At 41.8% G+C, this 27783-nt stretch overlaps 2 protein-coding genes and 1 long non-coding RNA gene across 7 annotated transcripts in view; 2 read left to right on the top strand and 1 right to left on the bottom strand.

The window, feature by feature from the left end:
* LOC104609862 (MraZ) overlaps positions 1–27783 on the top strand; it is a 127170-nt gene that overhangs the window by 46993 nt on the left and 52394 nt on the right. The window lies entirely within an intron of this gene.
* LOC104609861 (uncharacterized) lies at positions 381–23275 on the bottom strand. Of its 2 annotated transcripts, none has more exons than XR_737337.3 (3): positions 22308–23275; positions 4612–4833; positions 381–4529 (listed from the first exon to the last, which is right to left on the bottom strand). It is a non-coding gene; the product is annotated as an uncharacterized LOC104609861 (long non-coding RNA). The 2 variants fall into 2 exon arrangements; XR_737336.3 differs by having other exon boundaries at positions 382–4529; positions 22763–23272.
* Positions 23550–27406, top strand: LOC109114273 (uncharacterized). Its single transcript, XM_088895919.1, has 2 exons — positions 23550–24126; positions 24314–27406. Exon 2 carries the CDS (start codon positions 24750–24752, stop codon positions 25959–25961), a length of 1212 nt encoding a protein of 403 aa, XP_088752045.1. The 5' UTR covers positions 23550–24126; positions 24314–24749; the 3' UTR covers positions 25962–27406.

Below are 27783 nucleotides of genomic sequence, written 5' to 3'. Positions count from 1 at the left end.
GATCCATATGAGTGGAGAGTGCAACACTGTTCCTTGCAGCCGAGGGAGAGGTTCTCTCTTGTCGGGCAGTGTATGATCATTATGGGCTGAGAGGTTAAGTGTAAGACCATTGAGGATAATGCCTGATGGGCTAATCTTGCATCTGCCCACAGTCCCTGGGTGTTACAAGGTGGCTTGGCCCAGGGACCACTTAGTGTAAGCGTTGGGCCCATAGAGCTCATTTGATGGGTTTCAGGGGGTACACTGTCTTCAGCAGTGCATTCGGCCAGGCCTTGTAACAAAGGCTGGGCTGAACCCATGTGGCTGATGTGTAGATCAATGCTTGGGTCCCACGCCATACAAGGAAGCTCAACTGGGCAGCAATTTGGAAGGTTTTTGAGTACATAACCTTAAATGGGCCTTAAGCCCATTTCGAACTGGGCTGATTTGATCAGTCATTTAAAGGGGGCGAATTCTGAAGTGGGTCAGCTAAAAGGATTGGGCTTAGACCCTATCCACTCAGAGAGTCCAAGATCTAAATAAGATTTAGATCTGGAAACCTCCTAATTAGATTAGGAGACAGCTGATCTGATCTGCAGATAAGATAAGGATTATCCCTTATCACTAAGGGACTTCTAACCCAAATATGATTTGGATTAGCAACTCCTAATCTGATTAGGAGCTGAACCCTTTAAGATTATAAAAGGGGAAGGGGGCGGCAGCCTTAAAAAAACACAATAACATCAATAGCATTCTTCTCTTTAAGAAAGAGAGATTAAGAGATTTCCTGCATACTGCGAATTCTCTTCTGTCGCCACCTTCCTGCCATTGCCATTCCTTCAGTTCGATCTCCAGTTCTTGGGAGCAATGAAGATTGGATCTTGATTTCAATCTTTTGGGAAAAGATTGATTGGAGCTGTACTCACAAGCCGTCCAGTTGATTCTTGCGAAGGGTCAAGTTCTTTTGAAGAACATTGCTGATTTTGCTCCATCCTTCACTGCGCCATCTTCAGTGGGAGCAGATTTTGGATCCTTCCTTGGGCGTGAACACCTCCATTGGGAGATAGTATTTCTCCGTATCAGGTATAATCCTCTCCCACTCCTTTTGGTTCAGATCTGGTTCAGTTTATGGTTCAAGATTGATCCTTGAAAATATGATTTTCTAAATAGGGAATACGATTCCCAGTTGAAGGGAGAGATAAAATTTTTGAAATTCGCCCCTTATTCCGCAATCTTTGGGCGTCCATAGGATGGATCTCTCATCCCTTCAGGATTAAGGAAACTGACTAATCAGACTATCAACATCTGAATTACCTTATTATTAGGGGCCTTCTTACAGATTTTTTTTTGAATTTTTTCTGCTCAAGTATGATTGCCTAAAGAGATGTGTTTTCTGAAATTCCAGAAAAAAACAGATCTGAAGTTTTTGGATTGGTAATATTTGGCGAGAACAAAATGTGTTGCTAGGCCAGTAAAGTCCAATCCATTATCTATCTATACCAATGTTTAAAAATGCGGAGGTGTGAGGCGTAGTTCAGAACACAAGAGGCGTAAGCCTCCTGAACACAAGGAGGCGTAACCTTAAGAGGAGGGGGGTTAGGAGGAGGAAGGGGAGGAGGATGAAGAGGAAGGGGGGATCTCATTCTTTCTTTATTTTTAATAAAAATATTTTATATTAAGAAGAATAAAGATGCATAACATTAGTTGAAAGGGAGGGTCTTGTCAAACCACTTGCTTTCCCCTTATCTTTTCTTCTCTTCCCTTTCCTTTTCTCTTTTTTTTTCTTCTCTTTCTTTTTCTTTCCCTTCCCTTTCTTTTCTTTTCCTTTTCCTTTTCTTTTCTTTTCTTTCCTTTCCTTTTTTTTTTTCTTTTTTCTTTTTTTTTTCTGTCTTTTTATATAAGTAAGATGTGCATGGGGCGTACGCCTCTAGCATGCCTCATGAAAAAAGCACATGAGGCATATGCCTCAGAGGTGTCAATGCCTCTGGCGTATGCCCCAGGGCGTTTTGGGAGCGCCTTGCCTGGAGGCACACGCCTTTTAAAATACTGATCTATACATACATGTATGTCACATGCACATGTATATATATTAATTTCCAGAATCAAATGAAGACCATTCTAAGAAGTATTGCGTTCTATTTTAGTGCTATCTATTCTTGGTAATATCAAGGAGTTTTTGATCAGTACTTCTGGTGAAGTTTGTTATTGTTTTGGTGTTTGGTGACTGATTGTATTTAGGGCTGTCAATTGGACCAGATTTGGTCCTATCCAATCCAATCCAACATGTGTCCATTTACAAATGGACCGGACCCAATCCAATCTGAATCCAGTACAAACCAAATCTAAACTATCCAAACTGAATGAAACATTCGAAATTAACATAAAAAATCCAGGAAATATAAAAAAAGCAGTACATTAGAAACTCCACAAAAAATATATAAAAATGAAGAAAAACTCTGGTATAATTAATTGTTCATTGACATGACTCTCTGTATCCACCATACAGACCCTAATTAATATCATAAAGAAAAATTAAAGAAAGCTAAAAATAAACCAAATTGAATTCAGATCAAACTAAAAATTAATATCTTGCAATCAGGATGTTTAGGGCTGTCAATGGTTCGGGACAGGATGAAACCGTTCCGAACCAACAAGAAATTAGGTTGTCTGGTCCTGAACCAGGCCCTATCGGAACAATAGTTTGGGACCTAGAACTGAACCGATTATTAATCAGGATAATTGGGTCTGGCCCGATAAGAACAATTCAGAGGGTTTTCCTTCAAAGATTAAGAGGTAAAGCTGCAAGTCTGCAATTGAATCTGCCCTTATGGCTGCTGGAATCAAATCGAATGTAGAAAATACTTGGCAGAGTTGTTAATAGGAGCTAAGGCAAAGAGGCAATGATAACCCTCTATTATTGGGCCATCAAGCATCCCCATGTACCAAAAGAAACAAAAAATAAAAATAGAATCACATAGAGAAAGAAAACACAGCTCAAAGTGCTTCCTGCTACTGCAACATGTTTCTGCCATTCAAGAAGAAAAAACAACCGATATAAAACAAAATATAGTGGGGATTCAAGAAGAAAAAAACCATAGCTCAGATGAGATGGTCATTTCCTGCTGCCGTTCAAGAAGAAAAATCACTGGTTAGTGGTTACTTGCTGCTGCTGTTCTTTCTATTCTTGCATTCTCTGCATAGCCATCACTACACTTCCCAACAAGGAGATCTGGTCTTGAGCCTTATCGCCTACAACTGCAACATCTCAAAGTTTTCTGACTGGTTTTTGGTTTTGGTGTAGGTGTCTCCCTTAGTGGGCGGCAGATGAGATGAGAATAGTTAGGGTTTAGAACTAGTAGTCAATAATAGAAAGAGTGAAAAACGAAAGGGTTTAGGGGTGCATAAGATTTCATTAAAGTACTTCTACTAGATGGACAATTTTAGACATCTACTATAATTGTTATTACGTAAAATACCATTAACATCATAGATGTTATGATATTTAATCGGTTCGGGACAGCTAAGACCGGTCCCAAACCGATAATAATCGGGACACACAATAAAGAACCAGAGCCGACCCAACGGGATAGAACTCTGAACCAGAACCAACATAATTGGTTCGGTCACTTTGGTTCTATCGGGTAGACCTGACCCATTGACAGCCCTACATAAGTTGCTTCAGGTCTAAGAATAAATGTATAAAAATGACAAAATGCTATAAGTTGCAATTCCTCATCATTACTCTCTGTTCTTAGCTGAACTCTGGTATCGTTTTTTTTTTTTTTTGATCAACAACAAAACAATTTCATTAAGAACAAATTAGATGGTACAAGAGAGGAAGGAGGGATAAACTCTCCTAGTCCTCCCCAATAAATACACAAGTTTACAGTACAGCCCAGAACAAGTTACCCCCTTTGTTTATCAAGTACAATCAGCAAAGGAGTTAGCACTTTTCTTCACCCACTGAAAACTCACTTCCATATTCTGAGTGAGCCAATTGAACCTCCTTTTTTCAACAATCAGTGTACTGATATTGAGTTCTTTTGCCCTTTGTGTTCCTTCTACAACAGCGATAATCTCATCCCTAAGAGATCTGCCTGTACCAATTGGACCTGAGAATAGTGCAACAACTTTTCCTTCATTTCTGAAAACACCTCCAATAAATACCTGACGGGCCTGGGTTACCTTCACTACTACTGTCAAAATTCAACTTAGTAAGACCTGCAGCTGGAGAGACCGAATAGGCCCGACTTCAGTCATAGAGGGGGCTGAGTCAGCCACTTACTTTCAATTTCTAAGTAAAGCATCTGTAGAAACAACCTCAAAGATTTGCAGAGGATTCATCCACTGCACAACTCTGTTAGTAATAACTTCAATTAAAGCTTCGTTGCTTCTCACTTTTTTCCAAGAATATTCTCATATTCCTTTCTTCCCATATAGTCTAGCAAATAGCCACTCGAGTGCATCTCCATAGAATCCGACCCCTCTTCCTTGGCCACCTGACTAAAAAGGAACCAAACAAGCTTTCTATATCCGGCGGAGAAATCCACCTACAGCCAAACAGTGAGAGAAATCAAACCCAAATAGATAGAACAAAGGGGTAGGAGATTAATAAATGATAGCATGTCTCACCATTAGCCTTACAAAGAATGCACCAGTGTGTGATACACATCAATTTGCTCTTTTTCTTTAAAGTAAGCCACAAGAGTTGAACCTTTCCAAGTTAACAACTTATTGAGCACCAAAACTTTGGCTTCATTCAACTGCATCCCTTCACTTGGTATAACAGATCCTATGTCATTGTAAACTTAAAATCAAGCTTCCAAACTGTCTCTCACCATACCAAAAGACCACCTGCAGCATTATTAGACATACAAAAACCATAAGAACTTGATATCTCACATGATGAGATAGTGTGCCTATAGGATTAATCAGAAGCAAGCAACCGGAAGTAAGGCTAATTAATCAGAATAAATAAACTTCTGTTGTGTTTGGACATGTAGAAGCTGGGAAAGCTGCATAGGCTAATTATTCAGAAGCACCTCTCAGTGTTGGGGCAGCTGCACTGCATCTAGGTCCCAACTGAAAGAACCATCCTGTATTCTTACAATGTGCACTGAATTTTGTGTTTGGCTCCTCATATCTTCATCCTTGGGTTCATTTTCCATTAAAAACAAATTGTACAAATTCTGGTTGAGTTCATAGCTATCCCAATCAAATAGCTATCTAGCATCCACCACCAAGTCTGGTCTGCACAGGCACAGTTATGTCTAGGGGTACAAGCTTATTACATGCTAGCAGGGGCCAAATCTGGTCCAAAAAGCCATATGCCAGATGGTAGAAATCAATGTGCAGGTTTAGCAACTCCAACAACCCTTGAAGCTTATAACTGTAACCTCATAAGGCAAAGCTGAAGCTCTAGTGGAAAGAATAAGTACAATTTAAACATATTGACTCTTATATAGACTAGAAAGCTAGGGTGAATGTCATGTAGGTGAGCAAAAGATTATGACAGAATTAGCAACTTATTTTGGGCCTGTGAACCCAATTGAATGAGGTATTCAGCCTAGATGTGAGAAACTTTGACTCTCTAATGGCATGGTGGTGCAGCCAAAGACTAGAGAGTCCCTCCCTTATCCAGCCTATCACCACTTTGGAGTTTGGAGTCACCTTCAGATTCCAGGTTTGCAAATTCTTTGGTAATTGTCACTTTCAGTCATTGAAATAATAAGTGAAATTCTGTTTGTATTGAAGGTCCATCCCCAGTTACTTGAATAAAATGAAATGTCATATCAATTTAACATTTTTTACCTAGTTATGTCAACCAAACTCAATCACTCTTTATTAGTTTGCAGCATACGCCCTGTCCAGGGATGATTCATGCTGTTCTCATGGTTGAAGACCAAGTTGCTTATTGTCAATAAGAGATCCTACTCCATTGTTTAGTCCATGTTGTTACTTGTAATATCAGAGATTGAATTATAGTATGGTTCAATTAGGTGGGAGGACACAGGTCCATGTTGTTACTTGTCAATAGGAGAAGTCTTTTGTCAGCCTCTCAACCCATTGAGCTCGCTATCTTCTCCGTTGATGGAGGACACAGGTCTGGAAGTGCATGACCTGGCATTGGCGAGGATGGAAGAGAACATTGTTGAAGTTGAGCCTATTGTGGTGGTGGATTCCATTGATCTGTTTGAAGATAGGGGCGAGGATCCTCTCCAGAAGAGTGTTCAGGTGGGGAGGGGAAGAGAAGGTGAGACTCGAAAGGCAAATGGAAGCCCAGACCAGATGAAAAATTTCAAAGGAAAGACTCCCAACTTGTTGCTCTAGGAAGGTATGCAGTCTAATATCTCTGCGTCTTCTTCTTGGGTCTCATCAAAACTTCTGGGGTTGGGCAAGTTTCTTGGAGTTTCAATGGAGGGGATGAAGGATGAAACAATTAAGCTCCTGGAGGGGATTGAACATAGAGTTCTTTTGGAGATTGGGAAGTTAGCGGCTAAGAAAGGGGGAGCTAATTCAAAGAGGAGTAGGGAGATGATGAGGTTGACTTGGGGTCTTAACAATAAGGCTGTTAGCAGTGAGGGGATGCTGCTTCTGTTCTGCTCTTGTGACTCAGATGGACTTAAAAATATTATCGTGGAACGTCAGGGGTTTGTGCTCGGGAAGAAGACGTGTAGAGGTGTGTGCGTCTCTGAAGAAATCTGGTTCGAAGATATTATTCCTTCAAGAAACCAAACTGGAGTATATGGATGCTGCTACTGTTAGAAGTATTTGGGGGGAGGGTGAGGTCAGATGGAAAGCAAAAATGGCTTGGGCAGTGCAGGGGGTTTGTTGACTCTTTGGGATCCTTCTGTCTGCAGTCTTATCTCCTCTCATGTAGGAAAATTTTCAGTTTCATTGGTTCTGAAATTTCCTAATGATAAGGTTTGTCAGGTTACAAATGTCTATGGCCCTACAGATAGGAGTTGCCGGGATGAGTTTTGAGAGGAATTGACCGAGGTGAGGGGTAATATGTCTTTCCCTTGGGTTATTGGAGGTGATTTTAACATTATTTTATCCGCTGAGGAAAAAAATACCAGAGGTAGGAGATCAAGAGAGATGCTTCAGTTTGCCGATTTTATTAACAGATTTGAGCTGATGGATCTCCCTCTTCAGGGTAGTCGTTTTACTTGGACGAATAACCAAGAAACTCCTACTTTAGTGAGATTGGATAGGTTCTTGGTCTCTCCAAACTGGGAGGAGCTATTTCCTGATTTTAGGCAGATTACTCTCCCTAGACCAGTTTCTGATCACTGTCCAATTCAGTTGGTTTGTAGCTTTCGAGACAAAGTCAAAGCCCCGTTCAAGATGGAGAAATCCTGGTTTGAAGACGTGAGTTTCATTCACTTGTTGACGGCTGTGTGGAGAGAGTTGCAGGTGGAAGGTACTTGTTCTTTCATTTTGGCAAGAAAACTTGGTGCAATTAAAGAAAAATTAAAATCTGGAAGAAGGAAAATAACTTGAAGACAGAAACAGAAAAGAGAGCTCTATTGAGTATTATTGAGGAAATTGATTCAGCAGAAGAGGTTGGCCCTCTTACTGAGGAAAGCAGACTTAAGAGATCCCAAGCAAAGCTAATGTATAACAAATTGGCAGTGGAAGATGAAATTAAGTGGAGGCAGAGGGATAAAGTGATGTGGCTGAAAGAGGGGGACAAAAACACCCATTTTTTTCATAAAATGGCAAATGCCAGAATGAGAGTCTCTTCTATCAGTAAGCTGGAGTGGGAAGGAAGTGTGAGGGAGTTTGATGCTGAAATGAAGGTGGTGGCAACTAATTTTTATAAAAAGCTATACACAGAAACTTGGACTTTCAGACCTTTTCCCAGAAATCTTCCATTTAAGGAGTTGAGTGGAGATCAGAAATCATTCATTGAGAGGCCTTTCACGGAGGAGGAAATTAAAGCTGCTATTACCATGTTGGCAGATGATAAATCGCCTGGGCCGGATGGTCTTACCAACCTTTTCTATGTTAAATGCTGGGATATTGTGAAGCAAGATCTTGTGAATGTCTTTCAGGCTTTTCATGCTAATGCCTCTTTTCAAAGAAGCCTAAATACTACTTTTATCACTCTCTTCCCAAAAATTGAAGGGGCTGTTAATGTCAAAGATTTTAGGCCAATTAGTCTCCTACACAGTTTTTATAAGATTCTGGCCAAAGTCCTTGCTGAGAGAATGAAAGGGGTGTTAGGAAGTATTATTTCATGCAATCAAAGTGCCTTTGTCCTGGGGAGGCAGATGCTTGACTTGGTCCTCATTGCAAATGAACTAATTCACTCAAGAAGAAGAGAGGGTGTTCCAGGTTTAATCTGTAAACTGGACATTGAGAAGGCCTATGATCATGTTAAATGGAGATGTATTGATTTGGTGTTGCAGCATATGAATTTTGGGCAGAAATGGAGAAACTGGATACAAGTTTGTACAACTTCTCCTAAATTCTCAGTTTTGATTAATGGTCAGTCAGTGGGATTTTTTGAGAGTTCAAGGGGGCTGAGGCAGGGTGATCCCCTTTCCCCTTTGCTCTTCATTTGTGTTATGGAAATCCTTACCCTGTTTTGTAAGAAGGCAGCTGATGCTGGCAGTTGGGAAGGTTTTGCTATCTCTCCGAAGGGGGAAAATGTCAATATTCTCCAGTTTGCAGATGATACTTTGTATTTTATGGACACTTCTCCTACTCAGTTGGATCTTATTCTTGGAATCTTAACCTAGTTGGAGGTGGTTTCTGGGCTTAAAGTTAACATGAACAAAAGCCAAATCATTCCAGTGGGGCAAGTATGCAACTTAGAGGAGTGTGCTGAGGTTTTGGCTTGTAAGACTGAATTTCTCCCTTTGAAATATTTGGGCTTGCCTTTGGGGGCAAACTGGTTTTCCTTGATTTGGGATCCAGTCATTGAAAGGTTGGAGAGGAAATTATTGTTTCGACTGCTGCTACAGTAGTCCGAATAGGAAGAGAAGAAGAAGAAGAAGAAGAAGAAGAAGAAGAAGGGTCAGTCGAAAATCTGATGGTTAACCCATCCAGTCGACCCCCTTAATCTATATTAGATTCTAATAGTGTTTACAAAGACAGAAATGCCCTTACTTAAGTGTGGGGCAGAGTAACTCTAATAATACTGCCACATAAGCAAGTGACTTAATAAACAGAAGAAGACTAAACTACCCCTATTCGGCACATCTTAACACTCCCCCTCAAGCTGGAGAATATATGTCATATAATCCCAGCTTGTTACATAGATAGTTCACTTTCCTTGAGCTTAGAACTTTTGTAAACAAATCTGTCCACTGGTCATTGGAGCCCACATGTTTTGTATTTATCTCTCCGGCATGAACCTTCTCTCTCACAAAGTGGCAATCAACCTCTATGTGCTTTGTTCTCTCATGAAAGACAGGATTGGATGAGATATGGAGTGCAGCTTGGTTGTCACAGTACAATTTCATAGGTTTGTCCATGTGAAACCCAATTTCTTGTAGGAGATTCCTCAGCCACACTAATTCACAGTTAGTGTGAGCCATGGCCCTATATTCGGCTTCAACACTGCTTCTGGCTACAACCGTCTGCTTTTTACTCTTCCATGTCACAAGATTTCCTCCCAGAAATGTGCAATAGCCCTATAGTAGATCTTCTGTCACTCACTGAGCCTGCCCAGTCTGCATCTGTATACCCAACTACTTCAAGTTTTCCTCCTGGTTTATACAATAGCCCATGGCTTGGAGCTCATTTCAGATACCTCACAATTCTAAGGACTGCATCCCAGTGAGGTATACAAGGGTTTTGCATGAATTGGCTCACCACACTGACTGCAAAGGAGATGTCGGATCTCATGATAGTCAGATAGTTTAGCTTTCCCACTAGTCGTCTATACCTTCCAGGATCTTCAAATACTTCTCCTGTATCACTGCTCAACTTAACATTTGGTTTCATAGGGGTTTCAGCCAGTTTTGCACCTAACAATCCTGTTTCTTCCAATAGATCAAGGACATATTTCGTTTGGCACAGATTCACACCTTGTTTTGACCTGGCAACCTCTATTTCGAAGAAATACTTTAATGTTCCAAGGTCCTTTGTTTGAAAGTGATTTTGCAGAAATACCTTTAGTTTGCCAATCCCCAATTTATCACTACCAGTGATGACAATATCATTCACATAGACCACTAATAAAATCTTCCCAGCTTCTGAGTCATAGCTGAACACTGAGTGATCAACCTGGCATTGCTTCATTCCGAAACTCTTCACCACTTCGCTGAACTTCCCAAACCAAGCACGTGGAGATTGCTTCAACCCATAAATTGCTTTCTTCAGCTTGCACACCTTACCACCCTCCCCCTGAGCAACAAACCCAGGTGGTTGCTCCGTATATACCTCCTCCACTAGATCACCATGGAGGAAGGCATTCTTTATGTCAAGTTGAAGGAGAGGCCAATCATACATAACTGCTAAGGAAATTAGGACATAAACGGAACCAATTTTAGCCACCGGAGAGAATGTCTCCATGTAGTCCACACCATACAACTGTGAGTAACCTTTAGCAACAAGTCTGGCCTTCAGATGCTCCACACTACCATCTGGCAAGTATTTCACAGTATACACCCATTTACAACCCACAACATGCTTACCAGGTGGGAGAGTAGTAAGTTCCCACGTTTGAGTATGTTGAAGAGCAGAAAGTTCCTCCTCCATTGCCCGCCGCCATCCAGGTGAACTAAGAGCTTCTTGAACATTGTTAGGTATGGAAATAGAAGACAAAAGTGAAACAAACTGGCGATGTGAGGTAGAAAGACGAGATAATGAAACAAAATTGGAAATGGGATGGAGTGTAGAACTACGTTTACCTTTCCGTAAGGCAATGGGTAGGTTAAGATCTGAAGGTTCAGCAATAGGAGCCATGAGAGGATCCGCAGATGAGGTAGAAGCAGGAGGAGGGGCCGGTGTCGTTCGACGTGTATACACTTGTCGGATCGGTGGTCGTTCAGTGGTGACCTGCACTGGATGAGGAGATGAGTCTACTCCAACAACAGCCTCTGGAACTGAATCACTGACAGGAAGAGGAAGAGGAGGTAAGGGTGAGGATAAGGGTGCTTCATGACTGGAGAAGAAGGGGACAGACTCAAAAAAGGTGATCAGGGCAGACATAGCACTTTCGGGCAATGGGATTATAACACTTGTACCCTTTTTGAGTCCGAGGGTAGCCAAGGAAGACACATTTAATTGAGCGTGCATCGATCTTGTCTATTCCAGGACTCAGATTATGAACAAAGCACACACAACCAAAGACACGAGGAGTTAATGGAAACGGAGATAAAGTGGGAAACAAGATGGAGAAGGGGGATCGACCATGAAGAATAAAAGAGGGCATCCAATTAATGAGATAACATGCAGTGAGTACAACATCACTCCAAAAACGTTTAGGAACACTCATGTGGTGAATCATAGACCGAGCAATTTCAAGAAAATGACGATTCTTTCGTTTAGCCACCCCATTTTGTTGAGGGGTGAAAGCACACGAGGTCTGATCAATAATGCCATGCTGTTCTAAATACTATTGAAATGCAGTAAGAAAGTATTCACGACCATTATTTGAACGGAGAACTTTGATTGGAACACCAAATTGTGTGCGTATTTCAGCATGGAATTTTTGAAAAATGGAAAATAATTCACTTATTTCTTTCATTAAGTAAATCCATGTCATTCTTGAACAATCATCAATAAAGGAGACAAAATACGTGTACCCATTATAAGACTCTATTTTGATTGGACCCCAAACATTTGAATGAACCAAAGAAAAAGGACTCAACATACGACTCTCAACTCTTGGACTGAAGGACACACGACGATGTTTACCAAACTGACATGACTCACATTGTAAAACTGACAACTGATTCAATGATGGAACCAACATCTTGAGAACCTTGAGAGATGGATGTCCCAGTCGACAATGCCATTGTAGAGGAGTAAGGGAAGTCTGAAGTGCAATTGAAGATGCACCGCCGTCAAGGTAATACAATCCACCAGCTTCATGCCCCCCACCAATCTTTTTCCCCGTCTTGAGATCCTAAAAAACACAAGTGGAAGGAAAGAAGGTAACAAAACAGTTAAGAGCTTTGGTTATTTTACTAATAGACATAAGATTGAATGGAAACTTAGGTACATATAAAACAAATGATAAGGGGACAGAAGCCAAGTCAACATTACCAACACCACAGATGGGAGATGAGGACCCATTGGCAAGTGTAACAGTTTGTGATGTGGAGGTTTCAGAAAGAGAAAAGAACACACTTGGAGTCCCGGTCATATGATCTGAGGCTCCAGAGTCAATAATCCGGGAAGGAGTTTTAGATGACATGCAAGCAATACCTGATTGGGCATATGTGGCAGTGGTATGCTGTGAAGTAGTTTGAAGGAACCGTTCATACTCATCACGCGGAACACTCACCATCTTCCTCCCAGAAGTAGATGTAGAAGTGGGAGGTGTTCGGTCTGCCAGTTTACTGTCACTAATAGCAACCTCGCCTGCTACAGCATGATTAGCCCATTTAGAGGGAGGGCCATGTAGGTCATAACAAAAATTCATTGTGTGTCCATCCCTACCACAATGAGTACACTTCCTTGTAGAGTTATTTTTTTCTTTGCTACGGCCGACCTCTGAGTCACGGCCACCCCGTCCAATCATGGAATTGCCACGGCCCCCTCTGGAATGACCTCCCCCTCCTGTACTATGTCCACCACCTCTAGCTGTCACAAGTGCTGATCTATCATACTGTGTGGAGTTCTCTGTCTGGCCCAAAGAAATTCTACGAAGTCTTGAGAATACTTCCTCAAGTGTAGGAAGAGTAGAGCCCCCCAATTTTTGAGCTTTAACTGGTTCATATTCCGACTTCAGCCCCACTAAAAATCTTGTAACATCTAGTTGCTCCCTTTGCTGTTGCTGACCTTGAATATTTGGAGTAAGGGGATGATAGACATTGAGTTCATTCCTTATATTCTTCATGCAGGCATAGTACTCTTCTAGTGTTTTGGTTCCTTGTTGTAAATCAAAGTACTCCTGATAGCTGATGTACTCTTGTTGTGTTATCTTGTCCAGAATATAGCTTCTTAGCATGTTCCCATATATCCTTAGCTGTATCAAGGAACATGAAGTTGGCACTGATTTTGGGTTCCATACTATCCCACAGCCAAGTCATGATTTGAGCATCTTCTTGTTCCCAATCATCAAACCCTGGAGAGTCAACCGGTGGCTTCTCCCCATTTAGCTTAATTGAGGTCATTTGTACCCCTAGATAGTCGGAGGAAATTACTACACTAAGTTTCTGATCATTGTAGCCATCTCCTATTGCTACCATTGTACTCTTTCACAGTTGTCTCTAACTTTACTTCTCAGCTACAAGCTGATTGATGTTGTTCACAGTTTGATATTTCAGCACCTATTGTAGCCTCAAAACACCACAGTGGAAGCACACACTTGTTCTTATTCACACTACTGCTGACTTCCCACACTTACGTCCCACATAAGCATCAGTTTACCATTCACTAATCACAAGTAGAGGCCCTCTTACAACCACTCAAGCACCACAACACAGTCAAATCTGCTGCACCCAGTTCAGACTTGTTTAACACATTTAAGAGGGCATTACACAACCACAACTGCATTCTACCTTACACCACTCGGCCACTTACAGCAGCCCTAACACCATTCAACAACTTACAGCAGCCCTACACCATTCGGCTACTGCACACACAACCCTTCCTAGGGAAACAATGAACCTAGTTCTCTAGGTTCTACTCAATACTAACAGCTTCTTGTAGGGTTTCTACCCAGAAATATAAGTGACACTAGAAGAAGAGAGAACCGACCTTCCTTTGAGAATATCAATCAACCATTCACTGCTGAAGTCACTTTCCTTGTTGAAGAAGGTTATGCGCAGTAGAGAGACAAGCTGTAATGTTTCTGACCTAGGGCGAACCAGTTCTCTCCATCGACTGACCAGAAACGAAGGTGAAGAGTCACGAACAATGCTGAGGTGCTTTACCAACTGACGTAGGTCAGGAGCATGGCTCTGATACCATGTTTCGACTGCTGCTATAGTAGTCCGAACAGGAAGAGGAGAAGAAGAAGAAGAAGAAGGGTCAGTCGAAAATCTGATGGTTAACCCATCCAGTCGACCCCCTTAATCTATATTAGATTCTAATAATGTTTACAAAGACAGAAATGCCCTTAAGTGTGGGGCAGAATAACTCTAATAATACTGCCACATAAGCAAGTTACTTAATAAACAGAAGAAGACTAAACTACCCCTATTCGGCACATCTTAACAATTATCATCTTGGAAGGCTAAATACCTCTCTTTTGGGGGAAGGGTGACCTTGATTAAAAGTACCCTTTCAAATTTGCCCACTTATTTTCTTTCTCTTTTCCCTATCCCAAATAGAGTAGCCAAAAGATTGGAGCAGCTTCAAAGGAACTTTCTATGGAGGGGTTCGGATGAGGAGAACAGGATTCATCTAGTCAATTGGGACCAAGTTTGTCTTCCTAAGGCTGAAGGTGGCTTAGGAATAAGGAAGTTGAATTTTAATACTGCCCTTTTGTATAAATGGATTTGGAGATTCTTGGCTGAGAGAAGTGCTTGGTGGAGATCCCTTATTGCTGAGGAGTATGGGGTGGAGTGGGGCAATTGGAGAACTAGGGATCATCCTCCAAATTGGGGCAACTCTCTTTGGAAAGGTATCATGAAGAATTATTTTATCTTCTGGGAAGGGATTTCAGTAAAGTTGGCAAAGGGGATAGAACAAAGTTTTGGAAGGATACTTAGTGTTTGGATGATGGCCCTCTAGCTGTCTCTTTCCCTCTCCTTTTTCGGTGTGCTGTTAACCAAGATGCATCTGTGGCTGAGTACTTTTGTCTGCATGAAGATTCTGTGTCCTGGACTCCCCTCTTTAGGAAGAATCTGTTTGATTGGGAGTTGGAAGAGATTTTGGAGCTGATGGTTCTTCTTCAAAAGCAGAAGATAAACTTGCTCCTGGATGATAAATGGTGCTGGAAATGGAATCCGGGTGGTGCTTTTTCTGTGAACTCCTTGGCTTCTAAGTTATGCAGTTTGGGGCCTACTGATTTTCCAGCCACACAGATATGGAATCCTACAAGTCCTTCTAAATCCAATTTTCTGGTTTGGATGATGGCCCTTGACAAATGCCTTTCCAAATCCAATCTTTTGAGGCGGGGCATTCAAATTCTGGATTTAGCTTGTTGTCTTTGTGGGTCTGCTACAGAATCTACAGATCATCTGTCTTCACTGTCTGTTCTCTTCTCAGGTTTGGATGCATTTTCTCAAAGCAATGGGTATCAGTTGGGTCGTGCCTAGGTCGGTTAAGGAGCATCTCTGCAGCTGGAGTACAAAAGGTCTAAGTAAGAAAGGGAATTTGATGTGGAAGACGATCTCTGCTACTGTCTTTTTTTTTGGATCAATAACAGATTCATTAAATTCATTGAAACATCAAACTAATTACAGCATGGAAGACAAACACTCTTATCTTCCGAATACAACTTAAACCCTCCAAAGAGGGAAAAGGAAAAAAGAAACAGTTAAGTTACAACATAGCCCAAAACATTGCTTCCCTTTCTATCCCTTGTTTAGCTAACCCATTAGCTAAAGAATTAGCTGATCACTTAACCCAGCCCATCCTGATTTCCATCCCCCACACCAGCCACCTGAATTTCCTCTTCTCATTTCTGTAGTTCCATAAGCCACAGTTGCCTTTAATCAGCCACCCTATCACCACCTCCGAGTCACCTTCAATTAAGAGTCTTCTAACATTCATCTCCTTGGCTTTCTGAACTCCTTCCATAATTACCAAGATATCAGCTCTAAGGGAACCCCCCACACCAATTGAGCCTGAGAACAGGGCAGAGATGATCCCGTTCTCATCCCTAAAAACACCTCCAATCCCTAATTGTCTAGGATTCCCCCTACAGCTCCCATCAAAATTTAATTTTAAGAAGCCAGCAGGTGGGGGAGTCCAAGACACCCTTATTATTGGTTTGATCTGTGTGCAATTTGCAATCTCACCCCACTTTCTCAACATGTCTTCCACTGTGTAGTCTGTAAATAGCTCTAGTGATTTCAGCCACTGTACAACCCTTATATGGATCACAACCATAAATTCTTCATCCCCTCCCTCCTTTTCTGAGAAGATCCTAGAATTTCTTTCTTCCCATAATGACCAGCATACTACAGCCCTCAGCCCTCTCCACGTAGTCCTTCCCCTTTTCATGTGCCACCTAAAAAAAGAAGGGGAAAAAGGGCTTTGCAAGTCTGATGGAGGGTTCCACCTGCACCCAAAGAAAGAAAAAGGCCACTCCCAAATTGACTTCACAAATTGGCAAGACACTAGTAAGTGAAAACCAATCTCCCCATCCGCTTTGCAAAGAACACACCAGTGAGGTGACAAGCAAGTATTGAGTCTTTTCTTTTGGAGCAAATCCTTAGTGTTGAATCTTTCCAAATAGACTTCCCAACAAAAACCACCCACCCTAGGAGGAATTGGTCTGCACCAAACCTCATTAACTGGGAAAGGGGAGGTTGCAGGATTGGTGGGCTGGCAAGGGACTTTGAAGAAGGAAGCACAGGAAAAAGAGCCCGTGGGGGTAGGGGTCCAAATTCTAGAGTCTCATTTGAAGGGTCAAAAACACAATAGAAATCTACTGAATTAAAAAAATATGAAAGAAAGTAGTTTCTTGAAGAGAGAAGGAAGAGAGAAGGAGAAGAAGAGAAGAAGAGAAGTTGAAAGAAAAGAGAGCAATAATCTGGCCGCCCCCTTCACTTATTATTTATACTAAAATAATAGAACAGTACAAAGACAAACTATGCCCTTATAGGGTGGCAAAACATAAAACAGCATATATAACTCAAAAAACATAATAAAATTTGGACTCACATAACTACTGTGGTCCCCACCTCCTATCTAACAACTAACATAAAACATCTACTCATAAAAGCATCATAAAACTAATTAATCTTCAACACTCCCCCTCAAGTTGGGAGTAAATGTCACACATTCCCAACTTGCGTAGATCATGTTCAAGCTTGTTCCTTGCCACCGCTTTAGTGAGAACATCAGCCAATTGCAATTCTGAAGAGACATAAGGCAAACAAATTTCTCCGGTTGTTACCCTTTCTCTTATAAAGTGTATCAACTTCAATGTGTTTTGTCCTATCATGTTGAATTGGATTGTGGGCTATATTGATTGCAGCCTGATTGTCACAATATAACATCATAGGTTCCTTTGCTTTCACCCCAATCTCACGCAAAAGAGATCTAACCCAAAGAAGTTCTGAGACACCATGAGCCATGGATCTATACTCAGCCTCTGCACTTGACCTTGCTACAACCTCTTGCTTCTTACTCTTCCAAGAGATCAAGTTTCCACCTACAAAGGTACACACTCTTGATATAGACCTCCTGTCATCTAAGCATCCTGCCCAGTCTGCATCTGTATAGGGTTCTAGCTTTAGATTCTCATGATTTGAGAAAAGAATGCCTCTGCTAGGGTGCTTTTTTAGATATGCAAGTATTCTCTCAACAGCTTCCCAGTGCTGAACCCGAGGTGCATGCATGTACTGACTCACAACACTGACAACATAAGAAATATCTGGTCGTGTCATACACAAATACAACAGTCGGCCCACCATTCTTTGATATCTCCCCACATCCTTTACCAATTCACCATCCACACCATTAATTCTGTGATTTGGATCAATAGGAGTGTCTGCTGGTTTGGTCCCCAGCTTCCCAGTCTCTCGCAGTAGGTCAAGTACATACTTTCTTTGTGAAATGAAGATCCCATGCTTGGATTTTGCTATTTCAATCCTTAAGAAGTATTTGAGCTCACCAAGATCTTTGATCTCAAATTCTTGCTGCAATGATTTTTTGAGATCATCAATCTCCAAATCATTTCCTATCACCACTATATCATCCACATACACAATCAGAATTGACACCAAAACATCTCTCCTCTTCACAAAGAGGGTGTGATCAGACTGTGTCTGTGTGTATCCAAAACGGATGAGTGTCCCTTCGAACTTGTCAAACCAAGCCCTAGGTGACTGTTTCAGTCCATACAAAGATTTTCTAAGTTTGCACACCTTTCCTTTACCAACATTTTCATAAAAGCTTGTTGAAATGTCCATATATACCTCCTCCTGTAAGTCACCATTGAGGAAAGCATTTTTGACATCAAGCTGGAACAAGGGCCATGAATAGGTGGCTGCTAGAGATAAAATGATACGAACTGAACTCATCTTAGCTACTGGTGCAAAGGTTTCCAGATAATCAACACCATAGGTCTGAGTATATTCTTTTGCTACCAACCTTGCCTTGTACCTCTCTATCTTACCATTAGCCTTATACTTCACTGTGAATACCCATCGACATCCGACTGTCTCCTTGTTTGGGGGGAGATCAACTATTTCCTAAGTTTGGTTTTTTGACCAAAGCATCCATCTCATCTTGCATGGTTATTTTCCACTCATGTTTGGAGAGAGCCTCAGTAACATTCCTGAGTATAGACACAGATCCAGGGAAGAAAGAAAAGCACGGTAGGAGGGTGATAAGGCACTGTAGGAAAGATGGTGTGAAATGCAGTGGGTTGTACACTTTCTCTTCCCCTTACGAAGTGCAATGGGAAGATCAAGGTCAGTGGGATCAGCTGCAACAATGGTGTTAGGGACAGAAACATTATCATCCGAAAACATAACATGCTCAGGTTCAAGAGGAATACCTAGAACTGTATCTGCCGAATTTGGAGTTTCAAAAAGACTGACAGAGAGTGGTGTGGGTCAAGGATGTGTGGAGTCAACCATCATCTGCCGGCGCTGATATTGCTGTGAGGCTGCCCGTAGTGGCTCAGGTAATGAAATTGGAGGTGCAGGTGCTGGCTGAACTGATGCTGCAGGTGGTGGCTGAACTGATGGTGGCACCACAGAAACAGGAAGAAGAACAGATTATGAGTTCTCCTCCCCAAAACTCTCCCCCTAAGGAGAACTATTCGAGAAGAAGAATGTGGATTCAAAAAAGGTAACATCCATAGTGACAATCTGCTCCTCAACACTGGGGCCCTCTTTTGGTTCTGAGCATGCCCAAGAAAAACACATTTCTTGGCCTTAGGATCCAATTTCATGCGATGAGGGCCAAGAATGTGAACAAAAGAAATACAGCCAAAAACCCTCGGAGGTATATGAAATATCTCTCCATCTGGAAAAAGAAGGCTAAATGGAACCTTAAACCCCAAAGTCTGTGAAGGAACACGGTTAATCACATGTACGGCTGTAAGAACTACATCTCCCCAGAACTGCATAGGAACTGAAGCACACACCATAAGACTCCTTGCCACCTCCACAATGTGTCTGTTTTTCCTCTCAACAACTCCATTCTGTTGTGGTGTATATGCACAACTGCTCTGATGAACTACACCATGTTCTAAGAGATACGTGGTTAGGTCGTTCTCAAAGTACTCTCTGGCATTATCTGATCTAAAAGCCTTAGTTCTCACTCCAAATTGTGTGAGAACCATCTGGTGGAATTGTCGTACTAAGTTAGGAACTCATCACGTGATCTCATCAAATATATCCAAGAATATCGTGTATAATCATCCACAAACAAGAGAAAGTAACGGAATCCTATCATGGAAGGGATTTGATATGGCCCCATACATCAGTGTGAACAATATTAAAAGCAGAGGTACTTCTTCCTAACTGACAACTCTCACATGCCAAAGTAGATAATTGAACAGACTCAAACAAGTTTGGAAAAAGACATTTCAAATAACTAAAAGAAAGATGTCCCAAGCGATTGTGTCAAAGCATAATCTGGTTTACTGACTCTGACCCACTACTACTGCTGCTGCTAACATGATGGCCCTGATGTCTCGGAATCTCATCCAGAAGGTAGACTCCATTCACCTCACGACCACTCTCAATCATCTTCTTTCTAGGGGAAGTGTCACACCCTCCCTAGAAAGAATATGCTACTTAGCAATGTCAAATTCAGGGTTTAGCCCTGCCAAGAACTCAAAAACCCTATTCCTCTCTACCAGTTTGTGATAAGTTGTTGCATCATTTACACTTTCCCATACCACAATTTCTAAGTGATCTATTTCCTGCCATAGGGTTTTCAGCATGGAGAAATACACAACAAGAGGTTTTCTCCCTGTTTCATACTTATCACCTTATTTCTTAACTGATAGGCTCTGGCTTCATTTTGCTTATGAGATTAGGTTTCAGTCACTCCATCCCAAATCTCCTTAGCAGTATTAGCTCATAGGAAATTTTTTGCAATATGAGGTACCATAGAATTACACAGTTAGGACATTACCTTTTTATTCTCTTGCACCCATCGGGAAGAGTCGGTATTAGGTTTTTTCTCCTCCCTAGTGAGATACCCTAATTTTCCACGGGCACCAATAGCCATCTTAACTGATTGTGCCCACTCCAAATAATTTGTACCATCAAGTTTTACTGTAGTAATGATCCCAGACCAAAAAATATCACTACTACCTCCAACACCCAATCCCACAGTACCAGTAGATTTTATCTCGGTATTCCAACTCTCCATTTTACTTCAAATAGTTCAACAGTAAGAAAAAATAGATTGGAGACCTTCAAAAAATAATTTAATACCACACACGCAGAAACCAACCCTTCTGGAAGAAGAAAACCCTAGATGGAGGGAAATCTTTTTCCTCCCCACGCCTCCCAACAGAGAGAAAAGTGAATTGATCACTCCGAGAGGCCTAGAAAATTTTAGAAACCAAACCGCCCTCTTCACAAAATCAAAAGAAAACTAACAATACCTGGGCGCCCAAGATCAGATCAAAAACAAAGAGTCCAACTTTTCTGGGACTCTTCCTCGTACTCTAGTTCTTCCCGATTTTGATGCCGAACAATAGATCACCTTCTTGATGTCTAGATCCCACCAAAAACTCCAAGAACTGGGCAATCTATAGCAGATCGATCAGCCCTTTACTACTTCATGCAATCGGCTGATCTAGGACTGCATGAGAATGCTTTAAGAAACCCTAGCCGATGCTCTGATACCAAGTAGAAATCTGCTGAATTAAAAAAATATGAAAGAAAGTAGTTTCTTGAAGAGAGAAGGAAGAGAGAAGGAGAAGAAGAGAAGAAGAACAGTACAAAGACAACTCTGCCCTTATAGGGCGGCAAAACATAAAACAACATATATAACAATCAAAAAACATTATAAAATTTGGACTCACATAACTACTGTGATCCCCACCTCCTATCTAACAACTAACATAAAACATCTACTCAAAAAAACATCATAAAACTAATTAATCTTCAACAAACACATTATCAAGAAGTTCAAGGAGACTCGAAATACTATCAAGGTCTGAATCCCTCACAGCCCTCCTCAGACCCAGGTTCCACCCAAACCTCGAATTGGAAGAGGAATGCGCGATGAAAGAAGAAATTGGCTCATGTTTAAGATCAAAAAGAGCATGCAAAGAAGGAAACTGGTCCTTAAGAGGAGCATCCCCCGCCCAAATTTGTTCCCAGAATTTTATGGAATTACCTGAATTCAAATCATATTTGACAAGAGGGGAGAAAACTGGAAGCAGATCATGAATGGCTTTCCAAGGTGAAGTGCTTGTGGTCCTTGCTCTGATTCCAGCATCCCATCCATTTTGCTCCAACCCATGTATGCTTGCCACTATTCTAGCCCATAGCTTCTCCCTTTCCAAAGGAAACCTCCATAACCACTTCCCCAAAAGGGCCAAGTTCCTTTTCCCAATATTCCCAAGCCCCAAGCCCCAAACCCCCAAAATTTTTACTCCTAGTCACCACCTTCTAGCTAACTCTATGGTCCCTCTTCTCCCCTCCTAGCTCCCAAAGGAAATCTCTCATCAACCTCTCCAGCCACTACAAACCTTCCTTGGAATCTTAAACACTGAAAGGAAGTAAATGGGTATGTTTGCTAACGTGGCCTTGATCAGTGTAATCCTACCACCCACAGAGAGGTAATTCTTTTTCCAAGGGATAAGTCTTTTTTCAAATCTTTCCACCACTGGATTCTAAAAGCTCTCTCTCTTAGGAGTATCACCTAGGGGCAACCCTAGATAACTCAACGGCCACCCTGAGACTTCACACCCAAGTACTTCTGCACTCTCTCTAATCTCTCTCTCCTCCAGATTCACACCCACTACACAACTCTTCCCAAAGTTTTTTTTTGACATTTGCTCAAATAGATGGATCACAAGTTTTAGATTCCTGATGAAGCTCACTTACCTCATTCACAAAACAGGATCGTATCATCAGCAAACTGTAAGTGAGTGAGTGGGATGTCCTCCCTTCCAACCCTCTAGCCTCCAATGAGACCCCTAGAGTCTGCTCTGTGGCAAAGGGAGAAAACAACTAATATGCCTTCTAGAGGGACAAGCTAAATAGGGGTGGAAGATGGTCGCAGGTGCACTTGATGATTTCAACCAGAAAAAATGGGAGTTCTCAAATACTTAAGAGCAAACTATGAGGAAAGAACAAAAATCTGGGGAGGTGAGTGAGAGCCAAACTGGGAAAGCAAACCAGCAAAAGCAAACTAAAAAGATTACTCCTATAACAGTACTTTCGACAGATAACGAGTTCAAAAATAATATGGGATGGAAGGAATGGGGACTGGTTTAAGAGGAAAGTTGTGAAAGTGAAAGCAGATGTTAAGGATTGGGAAGAAGTATTGCAAATCTTACTGGAGACGCTTCAGCCAAAAGAGAAAATCACCCTCATCCCATTTGAAAAGAATAAGGCAATACTTGACATGGCCGAACTTTAGACTGTGAGCAGAACCCTTGAAACCAAACTTGGCCAGATTGCAGTGGAAAATTGGTCGCCCTCCTGTAACGAACTGAATATATCGCAGAAGACCATAGTTATCAAGATTCTGGGTTTACCCTTCAACCTCTGGCAAGAGCACATATTCCATAAGATAGCAGTGGCTTGTGGTGGGGTCTTGGAAGGTTTTTGCATGCAAAACCTTCAAACGGCAAAGATTAAAGTTGCAGGTGGAAGATTGGAAAAAATCCCAAGAAGCCTGGACATCTTCGCGGATGACTGTTGGAGAAAGGTGTGGTTGGCGTCGGAAGTCAAAGCAAGGCTGTGGTACAGTGGAGGTAGAAGAAGATGATGGCGTGGACTGTTGGAGGCCATGTGGTGAGAGCTGGGTGGAACGTCCAAAAGGTCAAGTTGACAAGGCGTTTACGGAAATAGAAAATTCGGGCAATAGATTAAGGAGACTGCTTGGCCATCTAAGGGAGATTTTTTGAAAAAATGCGAATGGGATCCAACGGCCCAAAAGAAATCCTATGCTGAGGTGCTGCAATCGAAAAAAGGGCCACCTCGCGCTCAATTTACAAAATCAATTAAAAAGTCCGACCCGGGTCTACATAACCCGATCCGAAAGTCTAATCTGGGCCAGGTCTTTCAAGTTGGGTCACGTGACCCTTTTAAAAGTCATGCGCAATGCTCCCTTGCGTCGATGGGGGACGATGATTGTGGTCTATCATCGTTCCATGGAGTGCCTATCCGCTCGAATCATCCCCAAACAGGAACGATGATCAGAAAACCCTCCCCTCCTCTTCCTCCGGCTGCGGGAAAGACATCGGCGACTGGGTTGAAGCTGCATTGGAGGCCGACGACTGAAGAAAACTCCATGACGCCTGAGAAGCCAAACCCTCGCTACAATAGGGTCCCACAAGGAGACTCTGAAGATGACTCAGATTGGGAGGCGTTAAGAGACGTGGAAGAAGACGAGGGTGATCTGTTGTCAGGTATTGGTAGCATCAATTCGACAAAGACCTGCAAACTTTTAGACTCTGAAGCTTTCGGAACTGAACTGCTCTTCTCTGAAGATGCTGGTACGGAGATTCTGGAGATATAGGATTCAGGGGCTGGTAACCTTACTGTGGAAAGTGGAAGGCCTACAAGTGATTCTTAGAGAGAGAAGAAAATGGATACAAATCAAGAGCAAAGATAGGGTGGCAATTTTGTGGAGACGGGTTTCCATAGCAAACCGACTTTGGAACCACTTGAGGAACAACTCCCCCCAGCTGCACAGGTGGACACTGTACCTGAACTTGAACCATCTGGTTTTGTCTTTGGAGGAATCGATGAAATCCAAATTCAAGATCAGGGAGTCTCTTCCCCCCTTCCTCTCAATCTAGTTCTTTCTTCGCCTCAACTTTTCTATCAAAACTCATTTGATTTTGATCCTTGTAGTAATCTTCAGCCTTTGGATTTTGCAGTTCCAGCTGTTAAAATGTCACCGGTGGCAGATAATGACCCATGTGCAATAGAAAAAGGAGGGGATGGTGGAAAAGACAATGAGGAGAAATTGTTTAATGTGATGGTTTTGGAAAAGGATGAGGGGGGGAAATGAAGTTATTGCAAGTACCCAAGAGAAGGAAAAGGAAGACTGCCGTTTGGATGAGGGAGAAGAAGGCTGTAGAGAGATACCCAAAGTAAAAGGAGAGGAACAAAAAGAAGCCAAAAGGAAGTTCACCAAAGGAAAGGTCTATCTTAGAAAGGGGGTAAAAGATGATAAAAAAAGAAAGAAGAATGAAGGAGGTGGAAAGGCTAGCCTGTGGTGTGTCCTATGAGAAGACTGTAAATAGGAAAAGGGAGAAGAAAAGAGGATAATAGGATTTGGGATTGAATTAGGGTCGGGGAAAAAAGAGTGAAATGAAAGTGCTTTGCTGGAATGTAAGGGGTTTAGGAAGTGCAAAGGAAAGGAGAGTCATCAGGAATGTGATAAGAAAGGAGAGACCGGTTATAGTCATGTTACAGGAGACAAAGCTTTCGGACTTGGACAAAAGATGGATAAGAAGTATCTGGAGTTGCAGGGGTCTAAGTTGGTCTTTTGCCCCGTCGTGGGGTGGCTCGGGTGGAATCCTTACAATGTGGAAGAATGAGGAAATTGACTGTCAGGAGGAACTAATAGGTCAGTACTCAGTATCAATAAAAGCCAAGAGGATGAATGATGGAAGGGAGTGGGTCTTGACTAACGTGTATGGGCCGAATTCATATAGAGAGAGGAACTCATTCTGGGAAGAGATAGCCGCAGTCAGAGGCATATGGGAGGGTCTATGGTGTTTGGGTGGGGATTTCAATGTAATAAGATATACAAATGAGACAAACAACCCCAACCAACCCTTAACATCTAGCATGAAACACTTCAATTCCCTAATTGAGTCCCTAGAACTAAAAGAGCCTACCTTGTTACAAGCCTCTTTCACCTGGTCAAATCTCCAAGAAAATCAAGTGTGCTCAAAACTGGATAGATTCCTGTACTCCATTGATTGGGAAGAGCTGTGGGGCACTTTGACACTAAAAGCCCTACCTAGAGTGACTTCTGATCATTGCCCTTTAAGCCTTTACCAAGAAAATCTTATTGGTGGCCCCACACCTTTTAGATTTGAAAACATGTGGCTAGAAGTTCCAAACTTTTTGCAAAGGGTAAAAGAATGGTGGTCAGAAGATGGGATTAGGGCTAGAAACAAAGTGGTGAGATTCTCTAAGAAATTGAAAAGATTGAAGGAAAAGGTCAAGGAGTGGAACAAAGAGGAATTTGGAAAAATTGAGGTCATAAAGGAGGATTTAGCCAGGAAAATAGAGGAAGTGGACCAAAAGGAGGCCAAGAAAGATTGTGGGGTGGAGGATAGAATAGAAAGATGGAACTTAAAAGTGCAATTGGAAGAGATTCTAAGAAAAGAAGAGATTTCTTGGAGGCAAAAATCTAGATGTAAATGGCTTTTGGAAGGGGATGGAAATACCAATTTTTTCCACTCTCTAGCAAATGGGAGAAGACAGAAAAACCAAATTTCCAGTATAGAGGTGGATGGAAGAGTGATAACTGCAAAAGATGCTTTGTGGATCACTTTATGTCAATCCTAGCATCCTCTGATGAAAACATGGCAGAATTGGGAGATTTATAGTGGGATAGAGTGCCAGAATTCGAAGTTAACCTCCTAGAAAGAGCCTTCACTATTGAGGAGATACACGAAGCAATATTCTCGATGATAGATAGTTCTAAAGCACCGGGGCCAGATGGATTTTCAATGGCTTTCTATCAGGATTGTTGGGAAATTTTGAAAGATGAATTAATGGATGTATTTGTGGAGTTCTATCAAGAAGGGAAATTATCGCCTGGAGCAAATGCAACTTTTGTTGCTTTAGTGCCAAAAAAGGAGGCCAAAACCCCTAAGGATTACAGACCGATAAGTCTTGTGGGTAGCTTGTATAAATCATTGCTAAAGTCCTGGCTGGTAGGTTGAAGACTATACTGCCCTATATTATCTCTCAGAACCAAGGAGCTTTTGTAGAGGGGAGACAAATTGTGGATCAAATTTTAGTGGCAAATGAGTGTGTGGCAGCTAAGAGAAAACAAGGTGATAAAGGTTTGATTTGTAAATTGGACCTTGAAAAAGCTTATGATATGGTGGATTGGTCCTTTCTGTTGAATTTCATGGAAAAGATGGAGCTAGGTGAAAGATGGAGGATGTGGATTAAAGAATGTATTAGCTCAGCACATTTTTCTATTCTAATGAATGGGGTAGCAAAGGATTTCTTCCAGGCTAAAAGGGGACTAAGACAGGGTGACCCCTTATCTCCATTCTTATTCACCTTTGTGGCTGAGGTTTTGAGTAGACAAATCACCAAAGCTGATCAAGAAAACCAGTTTAAAGGTTGGAGAATGGGTAGATTAGAAGTGGTGGTGTCTCATTTGGAATTTGCTGATGACATAATTATTTTTTGTGAAAGCTGTGATGAAGCCAGTTTAAGGAATCTAAAAAGATTGGTGGATGAATTTCAGTAGGCCTTCAAATTGAAAGTCAATTGGGGAAAAAACTGTGTAGCTGGAATCCACATTGAAGGGGGGGATATCCAAGCCATGGCTAATCTACTAGGTTGTGAAGTGAAAAATTGGCCTTTGGAATACTTAGGAATGCCCTTGGGTGGGAATCCAAAAGCTGAAAGCTTCTGGAAACCGATGATAGAGAGGTTCATGAAGAAGTTGGCAATGCGGAAGAGAAATTATATTTCCTTGGGGGGAAGAATCACCTTGATAAAATCAACCCTTGCAAACCTTCCCACTTATTTGCTTTCCACCTTTAAGATCCCGGTGAAAATAGCTAGGAAATTGGAGAAGATTATGAGGGACTTTTTGTGGGAGCCAGGTGAAGAAAAGAAAGATCATTTAGTGAAATGGGAGCAAGTTTGTTACCCTAAGGACCAGGGTGGATTAGGTATAGGGAACCTAATAAAGAGAAACAAGGCCCTCCTAGGGAAATGGCTATGGAGATTCCCTTGTGAGGAAGAAAGGTTGTGGCACAGGGTCATTAAAAGCCTACATGGTGATGCAGATAATGGCTGGGGTGCAAAATTGGCCCCCAATGCAGCTTCATCCTCTCCTTGGAAGGCAATCTTTGAGGTATATCCAACTTTTCTTCAATTTATCAGGTTTGATGTTGGTTGTGGCAACAAAGTTTTATTCTGGGAAGACCTTTGGGTTGGGGATGTGCCTCTTATGTTCAATTTCCCAGACCTCTACTCTTTATCAAACTATAAAAACAAACCTTTTGCTAGTTTTGGTGTGCTTTCAGAATCAGGGATCTCTTGGGATTTTGGCTTTAGAAGAGGGTTGAGGGAAAATGAGTGTGAGTCTCTAGTGCTGTTGATTTCAACACTTGAGAGGGTCTACTTAGACCAATCTATA

Source organism: Nelumbo nucifera, chromosome 1 (assembly GCF_055504915.1).
Source record: "Nelumbo nucifera cultivar China Antique chromosome 1, China Antique-T2T, whole genome shotgun sequence".
NCBI lineage: Eukaryota > Viridiplantae > Streptophyta > Magnoliopsida > Proteales > Nelumbonaceae > Nelumbo > Nelumbo nucifera.
The sequence above is the reverse complement of the archived record's forward strand: the minus strand, read 5'-3'. Positions and strand labels throughout refer to the sequence as shown.

Excerpts from the sequence above, each read along its gene's own strand:
- LOC109114273 (XM_088895919.1), top strand. The coding sequence starts at position 24,750 with ATGAAAGTGCTTTGCTGGAATGTAAGGGGTTTAGGAAGTGCAAAGGAA.